Source organism: Pectinophora gossypiella, chromosome 20, assembly GCF_024362695.1.
Source record: "Pectinophora gossypiella chromosome 20, ilPecGoss1.1, whole genome shotgun sequence".
NCBI lineage: Eukaryota > Metazoa > Arthropoda > Insecta > Lepidoptera > Gelechiidae > Pectinophora > Pectinophora gossypiella.
The window spans coordinates 7927966-7938051 of NC_065423.1; the positions used below are offsets into that span (position 1 = coordinate 7927966).

At 37.9% G+C, this 10086-nt stretch overlaps 1 protein-coding gene across 17 annotated transcripts in view; it reads left to right on the forward strand.

The window, feature by feature from the left end:
• Positions 1–7078, forward strand: part of LOC126375973 (uncharacterized) — a 70969-nt gene extending 63891 nt beyond the window's left edge. For 15 of the 17 annotated variants that reach the window (XM_050023073.1, XM_050023076.1, XM_050023074.1 and 12 more), the window contains 6 exons: positions 774–889; positions 1415–1562; positions 3849–3950; positions 4924–5047; positions 5613–5769; positions 6202–7078. In XM_050023073.1, coding sequence (XP_049879030.1) covers positions 774–889; positions 1415–1562; positions 3849–3950; positions 4924–5047; positions 5613–5769; positions 6202–6291 — 737 coding nt within the window. In that variant the 3' untranslated portion in view covers positions 6292–7078. Of the gene's footprint in view, positions 1–773; positions 890–1414; positions 1563–2145; positions 3385–3848; positions 3951–4923; positions 5048–5612; positions 5770–6201 lie in introns of those variants that run through there. The other 2 variants (XM_050023077.1, XM_050023078.1) reach the window with 2 other exon arrangements.
• Positions 7079–10086: the final 3008 nt, after the last annotated feature.

Consider the following 10086-nt stretch of genomic DNA (forward strand, 5'->3'; position numbering starts at 1 on the left):
ACTGTCTATAGTTACTTGTGTATAACTTTATACACACATACGTTGTGCGTCTATTCGAGTGAAATCGGAGGGTACGGAGATTTGATTATTAACCATTATTTCATAAACAAATTACACAGAAATATAACAGAAACAAAGATGATTTTTGTTTTTTAGCACTTACCCGCGCTTAGGGAATTTCATAAAGAGAAAATTTTAATCGATTTTTTTCTGACTCTGACGGGACATGAGCTCGCAGCTCTTGTCAAGCCGGGACGAGCGTGTTAACCATTACACCACCAGGTCCTCCTGTCCATGCGAAATTCTTTCGATCTATGTGTCGTCATTAAGCCGACGCAGGCCCCATCTATTTAAAATATTAACACGCTCGTCCTGGCATGACAAAAGCTGCGGCTTCAAGAACCGTCCGAGTCAGAAAAAAAAATCGATGTAAATTTTCTCTTTGTGTACAAAGGCGAGCTAAACTCAACAGTTCAGTTTCAAGACTTCCAGCAAATCTCGAGAAAAGAAAAGAATATTTACAAAATAAGACAGCAGGTAACAAAAGTGCACAACACAAGTAAATAGTGTTAATAAAGTAAATATTAAATAAATAACAATATAATCCATAGAGATTCAGGGAAGGAGTTCAACTCTGTGGAACATAGTTCAAGATCGGTAAATTTGGATAGGACATGACAATTTGTTGCAATTCGTAAATGCCGACGGTAGTCGTGTGTGATTCAGTTCTACTAGACACACAAGTAGTGGCTTAACAATGTATATGTGAACAGGTGTTAGCCGCCAGGACTCCCGGCTGTCGGTGAAGTCGTTAATTGAGAGTATCGAGAACGCCGCCAAGGCCGCCAAGCAATCCCCCGCCACCACACCCGTTGGAGAATGGCCGCAGGTACGCATTCTTATAACCAAAACTAACATAAACACCCTATATACGTTCAACTGCTGGACACAGGCCTCCCCTCAATCAACCGGAGGGGGTATGGAGCATACTCCACCACGCTGCTCTACTGTGGGTTGGTGGAGGTGTTTTTATAGCCTAACGCTCTAACCACTAAACCACGACCAAAAGTAATCGTTATAATTTAAAAAAAATAACAAAGAAAGTGTTCGAGCTGATAATAGTGCTGATTCAGGCAACCACCAACTTAATTTTAACTATTTTGACAGGATTAAAACTAGCTCTTTCCTTTTCTTGTGCTTTTTGTAAGTGAAGGACGACACTAATTTAAGATTTCTGAAACTAGAATAGGCACCATTGTGTTCCTCAAGGGTTCTCCAGAGGATAATTGAAGGTTTCTAGAGATCAACTGACACAGTTGTTTTGTTACCAATTTATAGCTTCGCTCGCCCGTTCAACCTAATCAATGTTTGTACAGAACAAAGCAAAGATCCCTCATAAACAACAAACCCTCAGGTACAAACAACAGTGGGAGTTACAACAGCCCCACCACCCATCAAGAACGGCCTGTCAGACCCCGCGCCTGCCACCAACGGGATCTCTAACAACAACTTTTCCAAGCCCCCCGCCGCCAGAAACAACAGACCGTCGCCCATCGCTGCAGGTCAGTCTTCAGGTTATGGTTGACGTTTGCGAACTAGGGTGACCTTCCACTGAAACGGAGGCCAGCGGAGATGTGCAATCCATCAATCACGGCGACGAAGCAACGACGGAGTGTATTCTTTCTCGTTCTCTCTCGCGCTGTGATTGGTCGATCGCGCACGTCTCCGCTCCGCTCAGCTCCGATTCAGTCTTTTTGATTCGCAGGAGTCTGAACCAAGTATTTAACAATGCATGTTGACTACGTAATAGAAATGTTTATTTTATTGTTCCTATCCATTCAATGTGATAAGTAATTAATTATTTCTATCGTGATTGGCATTTAAAAAGTAACACATCCAAAAATATCTCCGCTGCAAAGTATCTTTAAGGATTTCGAGCATTTAAAATGCGAAAAATGTTGTCAGTAAATAACATCCATAAATTGTATTTATTTTCAACCTGTTTTATAACAACTATATTCATAATATTATGCAGTTGAGTGCTTCATAATCGTTGCTGTACCCTTAAATATATAACCCGACATACCTAAGTTTCCTATTAAATAACCTAAGTATAAACACAGCATGTCGCTTATTTTCTTACAGCATGGCGGAATGAGAGAGGCGCCTAGATTCTTGCCAATTTCTAACTTGTGTTGTTATGTGTGCCATTAACTTATTGACTTATTATAAGCATGCCTGTTTGCCCTAATTTTTCCTTTTATTTATTATTTTTACCTGCAAATAATTAACAGAAATTAATAAATAAAACGGCGTGAAAATAGTTTTTTTTTTTTCAGTTAAAGAAGTACAGACAATTTAGATCAATATATCAATACTTAAAAAAAAAAGTTATTATTTTAAAAAGCATTTAAAGTTTTAAAAACTTTCCAATCATAAATTGATCTCAACTTTAAATAGTCTTGAATTGTCTGTTCTTTTTCCAAATCATTCTTGGTTCTATTCACCCTTAACTGGATCCGATAAAAAAATAAATACACTATGATCATTTGCATCTTTCCTTTCGTCGTTACTGGTCTGGTACATAGATTTAAAAGCTTGGTTTTTATACAAATATTCAATTAAAGCTGCGTGTCCACGTGAGTAGAATCGGTGCGGCTATACTATACAACTCCTTTGCTATCATAACTTATAGTAATAGGCTAGTTTCCAACTAGTCCAATCAGTTACTTTTTACTAAATGTCAAAACACAAAATGACTATGGAATTTCTATGAAAAACCACACTGTGACGTCATAGAAACACGTAATAAAATGTCGGGACTTATTGTAACGTTTTTCTTGATTAAAATTCATAAATAAGTTAAATAGAAAAAAGAAAATGTTTTTCGTCAGTTTTAGATCTGTCTTTGTTTAGTAATCAGAATTTCGCAATTTATCTTTGACCTACGATACTATCCAATTCCGTCGCTCCGTACGGTGTATTCGCTCCGGGCCCTTACTTTTGAATCGCCCACCTTCAACTCGCATGCGAAAATATATACCTGTCTCATCTTGCAAATGACAAGTTCCGATGTGCTACGTGAAATGGGTATATATTTCGTCCGATGTCATGTGGACGCGCAGCTTTCGGGTCCAAAATGCTTACTTGGTGAATCTAAAACATGCTGCGGCGTTTGAGACGGGTTGTGGTTTTAGTGGTAGCGCTACCATTCTACGAAGCTAGAATTGGCTGCGTTTCATCATTCTAAGTGTTTAACACGGACATTTTCGTTGGAAACGACTCTGTTCGCTCATTTTATTCTGCGCACGGGTTTATGCCAGTTATGACATTGTTTTATATGACCGAATTTGAGGGCAGTCCTTCCGGCCAAGCGGCAAATAAACAATAACTCACGTCCTGAAAAAAGCCGTCCTGTCTATTTTTTTATAAATAAACTTCAACCTAAGTTGTACTTATTTAAATCTGTATTGAAACCAGTCTTTTTAATGTTGATGTATAAAAATAACGTCATTCGCCGTCTATTATGATAAATTGTATAAAACTTAAACTTGATATAATCACCCTATAACATAGTCCTCCCCTTTATTAACCGGTGTAAGGAGCATTACATATTAGCGTTTAATAACAATCCTACAATAGAAAATCCATAAGCTCACTACTACGATATATGCCAATTGGGGTAGACAAAAGTACCATCGCAAGATGAACTAAGCCCCCACCCATACCTCACCGAGATATACCAACAAAAATCCACATATTCGAATTCCCAACTTCCCTTTTAACTGGCATAAACCCGCGCGCTACTTGCGCTTGCGTTGACGTGTCTAACTGGGGGCATCGACCAGAGAGCGGGCCGGGCAACATCCCCGACGAGCAGCGCGCGTTCGCCAGCCTGCAGCAGAAAGCCATCGAGACCTTCGTGCGCAGGAACAGCCACACAGACATCAGTGAGTCAATTGATTACCTCCGTTTCACACCATCATCTCCCTAGCATTATCCCATTTTTCACAGGGTCCTCTTATCTAACCTGAAGATTTGACAGGTCCGGTTTTTTACAGAAGCGACTACCTGTCTGACCTTCCAAACCGCGAAGGGAAAACCTCCCTTTCACACCATTTACTATTTTCAAACAAACGAAGAAGATTGTAACCTGCAGTTTGTTATTTCTTGAAAGTTTTCCACTGACTTTTTACCAAACATTCACATTAAATGGGCGTCTTCTTCTATCCTGTGGGTTGTGAGGTGGACGACCTCATCATCCCTGGTGTCAGTTATTGATGAGCCGCCAAAAGCATATGTGTTGCCACGGATATATTTTTGCTTTGCCATGTAGATCCTAGTGACCATAATTATTTACGGGTCTTGTACTCAGAATAATAACAGATCTTGGAATGAAACAGATCCTAGCGCTCAATATCTATGTTTTAAAACGTAACGAGGGCCTTTCCAGACTACCTTCCTCAAAGACATATGCCTCTTTATTTTTGTTTTTGGGTATAAATGATGACCCTTTTTATTACACCCAGGCACAATTACATCTTCCACTCATTATTATTCTGATCAAAATAAAGACATGTTTCTCTTTATTATATAGGTAGCAACATAATGTGTTCCAAATATCAAGCAACAATTATTTTTATATAATAATATGCTTCTGCCATTACATTGTATTTTGGAATAATTATGTACCCGAGTAATGAGAAAATAGGTGATTATCACGTTAAAGCTGTACAACGCCATCTATATTGTTAATGGTGAATGTAGCCTGGAAAGGCCCTCCTTAAAGTAACTTAAGTAACGAAGTTAGTTATTATTGCTTGTTGTAGTTTTGAGGCAACTCGATTCCCAGTTTACATAGGTAACTTTATTATAAGCCTTTACTTATCAATTTAGTAATACTAATACTCATAATTTCTCCAGGTGAAAGGAAGGACCCTCTAAACGCGCTGCAGGTGAAGAACGGCGGCTCCAAACGCAACGCGCTGCTCAAGTGGTGCCAGCAGAAGACTCTGGGATACAGCAACATTGACATTACTAATTTCAGGTATGTGAACAAAAACTTCGGCTTCCCGACAATCTGGCAGCGAGATCGACATTTTCCTTTCTCCACATCTATATGTGGACCTTCTGTCTATGTTGTTATAGATAGCTATACGTAAGGTAGAAGAGAAGGTAAGTAAGTAAATTTTGTTATTTTCTCTTGACCATGACTTTCTGGAGGTGGAGGCCTGAAGTCCTAAAACACAGAGTATCCTAGTTTAGGCTCCAGCCTCTACAAATATTACCATGTATTTTTGTAGAAGTAATAAAGATTTTACTTACTTTTACTTACTTACTTAGAAGATAAGGTGATCCAAAGTAGCGCACTAAAACCATAACCCCTGTTGGGATTTCATTGCATAATATAATGATTTCATTATTTGGTTTTCCCTTCACGGGAATGGTCAGACAGGCAGTCGCGACTGTAAAAAACAGGGACCTGTCAAATCTTCAAGTTAACCCAGCGGACTCTGCAAAAAAAGGGATGACGCTAGGAAGGTGATGATGACTTATTGAACCTGTATACCTAATATGCATGTATTTTTTAACAACATTCGCATCCCTTTCAGCTCATCATGGAACGACGGCATGGCCCTGTGCGCCCTGCTACACTCGTACCTCGGCGACAGTCGCGTGCACTACGCGTCGCTGTCGCCGCACGACAAGCGGACCAACTTCTCCGTCGCCTTCGCCGCTGCCGAGTCTGTTGGCATACCTACTACACTGGTTAGTATTATACTTTGCATATAAATCACTCTAATACATTGCCTTATGTTTGAATTTTCCGCGCGAAATTAATAACTATCGTGTTTTTGACAATAATGTCCTAGCATCTGTATTTTCGTTTCTAAACGAAAAGTCACATCAAAAACAATGTCGGAAAATTTAACAATTTTCCTACTATATTCAAATAAAGTAGATTTATTTTCCGAAATAAATCATATATAACTCCCATATTAGGAAAACCGCAATCAAAACTAAAGTAAGTGTATTTATTTTTCTCTCATCCGGCACAAAAATTAAGACAAAAAGGCCTGAGGGTGAGAACCTTAATTGAGATTCGCGCCCAACTGGACACCCTCAAGCCCTTTTTGCACAGCTAAAGTAGAAAATGTCTGTATTTCCCGATTATGCTCATAAAGTTGTATTTCCTTCCAGAATATTCAAGATATGATCCAACAAGAGAGGCCGGACTGGCAGCAGGTGATGGCATACGTCACCAGCATCTACAAACACTTCGAGACGTAAACAATTACACTTTATTAAAATCCCCTCGCATATTTTAGGGGACACATGAAAACGCGGTCGCGGCGCGGCATTTGTCGCTGTGAATGAATTCGCGCGATTCCATACTAACTGGAAGAGTTCGATTTTCCCGCTATACGGTAACTCCGCCCCGCACCAATTTCTATCGGCCGCCGGCCTCTTCCTCTGGGTCTTACTTTAGTCTTAAATGGCAGTAAGACGCTAAGGAGTAAAGGGAGCATATATACAGTCCGTCTCGCTCGCACTAATTAGGCGGCTGACGATAAGAATGAAATTTTTGTACGGATAGTCCGCGGCGTATCGCATTCGCACTCATGATTTAGAAGCGACTGTATATCACGCCTTATATGGCCGCGACAGCGATTGACGACATTGATATGAAATCTTCCAAATTTCTTCCTATATTTATAAATATATTGAGACTTGAATATCTTATTCCAAAAAGATAATTAGACAACATTATTCGTTCTTTAAGTTTCTAGAGCCGACCTTATGCGAATCACAAACTTCTAACTTTATTAAACATCCATTTGAAATTTGAAAAGATATTCAATGCCGAACTAAACATGATTATTTAAAACCTTTATTAAAACGTTGTATTGAGGTACATGTTGTCTAGTTATCTATAAATATTTTGCTATTTAGCTATACTTACTGAAAATTACGACTAAAATATTCTTCATACCTATGACATAAGAAAGTTCAATTATTTGTGTGATTTTCTATTGCTTTCTGACTTGCAAGATTGTAAGACAAGGGGGGGTTAAAATGGCCACATCGAAGTAATTCATCTAAAAAAAGCAATAGTGAAATTTAACATTCTTCTTATCGTGTCGATGGCAAACTTGGCAACAAGTATGGCGCTATCTGCAGCGCTCATAAGATCCCCTGCGTGAATTTGACATTTGCTCATATAAAAGTGCGCAATGCAAACAATTGCTTCGATGTGGCCATTTTAACCCCCAAGTTATCAATTGATTATTACAATTAAGGAGGCTACTATGTTCATCTTATCGTTATAAGAATAATATAATATAAATTAATTGTCCATCTCAATACACTGCAAGTCAGAAAACGATACAATTTTCACTGTGTAATCACAATAGGTTGTAACTAACATTCCTATAAGTATTTAAATATAGTGTGGTAGCTTGACGCTAGTGTGATATTTTTGGACATTATAGCCATTTGCGGTTGCCTTCGTTTGGCCTATTTAGGTAAGGTATTGGTGCTGATTCCTGTGCACACAATCTAATTTTAAGTTATAAGTACCTGTCATTTTCTTATCCGCTGAAAAGAAAAGAGGCAGGTAATCGACAGGCATAAAATCTATGGAACACATGTCAATTTTAGGCAGAAAGTTAAAAGACGCTTCCAAAATTTTATACTGGCCAATAACTCGACAAAATTGAGTTGACAGCACACGTCAAACGGGTTGTATATGAGCGAGATGCCTATTTTACACGCCCGGGTATTTTATTCATTCATTTTAAAATTAACAGTTTCCAATCAACCGTCCCTTTCCTTTCCGGCGGATAAGAAAATGACAGGTATAACTTAAAATAAAATTAGGATGTGTTTGCAGGAATCTGGGCCATAGTAAAGCTGAGCGTCCACTTGGGTGGGATCGGAGCTGACGGAGCGTTAGGATATTTGTTTTACGTGTCTTATAGGTTTGCCTCGGATGGTATGACCTACTTGGCCGGACAAACGGGAGCGCTGATGGCTCTCATCCGGTATTTGTTCTGTGTAGAATTACGCTTTATCGGCGTACGCGGACGTTGCTATGACAACTCACAGCAGTTCGTGAATGCTTACGCTCCGGGCTCTCCGATTTCAATCAAGTGGACGCCTTACTCAAACCGTCTTTCCATAAGCAAAGACTGAATACTGCTAGGTTGTTTGTAGGTACAACATCATGATTAGGGGTTCTGTCTTCAATAATAGGCAGTGGTTGTGAAACCAGGTGATAAAAGTCAAATACATATATGAACTCACGCTCGTAATCCCAAATAGGGTGGGCAGACCCACATTTAATCAAAGATAACTTGCAGCTACTGTTGATATATTTTTGATTGCGTAAAAGAAAAAAAATGGTGACAAATATTTCTGTTCTCTTGCTAATAAATACATATTTTTTTGGGATTTTCAAGGCAACAGTGTGGCTATTTGAGGTTGTCTGATGCACCTTAGACCCCGTCACTGCTTAACACCAAGTTGGATCGGGGTCAAAAGCACTCAAATCTTTTATTAAAAAAATACAAAAAAAGACATGACTTCTGTGTATGAAAAAGCTACAAAATTCGTAGTTATTAACAGTGTGGCATACCTACTCCACCGCGGTGCTCCAAAGTCCGTTGGTGGAGAAACTTCCAGAGATAAAGGTCGTCAGTTAACAAAACCTCTGCCTATATTACAGACAAGAATATTCTCATTATAGAAATAAGCTAGATAAGTAAGGAATGCCTTAACGGATTGGACCGCGTGTCGAATGCTTGCAACCTTAGGTAGAGTATTTTCTTACGTAATTATATCAAGTAAGCACGTCGTAATATTTATGTGTAACCTGTGAACGTTTTTGTGTAAGATCTGAAAAGTTTTGCTTCTGTACGGTGTCTCAAGAAGAATTGTGATTGTTGTTAACTATACCTCGCCATAGACAAGCTGGTTTCGATCCAGGTAAAAAAATGTGGTCTGGATTAAAAATAATTGAAAAAAATCGAGATTTTCCTGAAGAAAATAACATCGAATACGATGTGTATGGTTTTTTTAAAGTGACTCACACATTTTTGGGACACCATACATTACGATATGCCTGAGAATTATTTAAGTCTGACTGTGTTATAGAATTATGTCTTCATGTGTACTGGAATACCATTTTAATCGCATTTACAATAATATTTATCATGTATTCAATTTTTTAATCTAAAATGTTTAACTTCAGTTTGAATTAAACTGTCGTTTTTATAAATTTTTTGAGCCGAGTTTGGCGAGTTAGCAGCTAATAAGAAAATCTCAAATTATCCTAATAAAAAAGTGAAGGAGTCATTATACAACAAAGTGTTACACGCATTTAAATTGACCATTTTGAGCTAGTTTTGGAACTGAGAAACTAAACTTGGAAGAATCGGAAACATTTCGTAACTTTTTAAAAAAATGGGCGGCATTACACTATGTTGCATCCGCTTTATATGTGTATTGCTTAATATAATGTTAAATACACAATTCTCTTCTATTAAAGATAATACAATTGTAATCAATCAAATGCAAGGCTAGTCATTTGTTACATTTCAAGTGATAGTTAAAATAAATGTAATTTAAATTTTAAATACATTTTTCTTCAGGGCTGTACCTACATAAAGAGCATGCAAGTTATGGAATTAAATGTTGACTTCTTCGCGTGGCATGGGGTTTTATCTTTCTACAATGAAATGGTTTTGCATAAACAGCTAAAATTACATACATTTACCTATTCTTCATAATTTGGGGGGTATGCATGGAATATACTCCACCTTGTTGCTCCATTGGGGCTTGGTGGACAACTCTTATTTTACGAAGTTTGATTGCCTGTTATTAAATACTTATAATAATGATTTATTTCTAAAATGATTATAGGATTATTTGGATCTTAATTAATAGAATGTTTTGTGAGAAAAATGCCTTAGAAATGATACGATTTCGTGATTTTGAATGATTAATTTACATAATTATAATGTTCCCTATGTTTCGGACTATGGTTGTTAGTTATACCTAGATTTATTATTTAGTTATTACGCA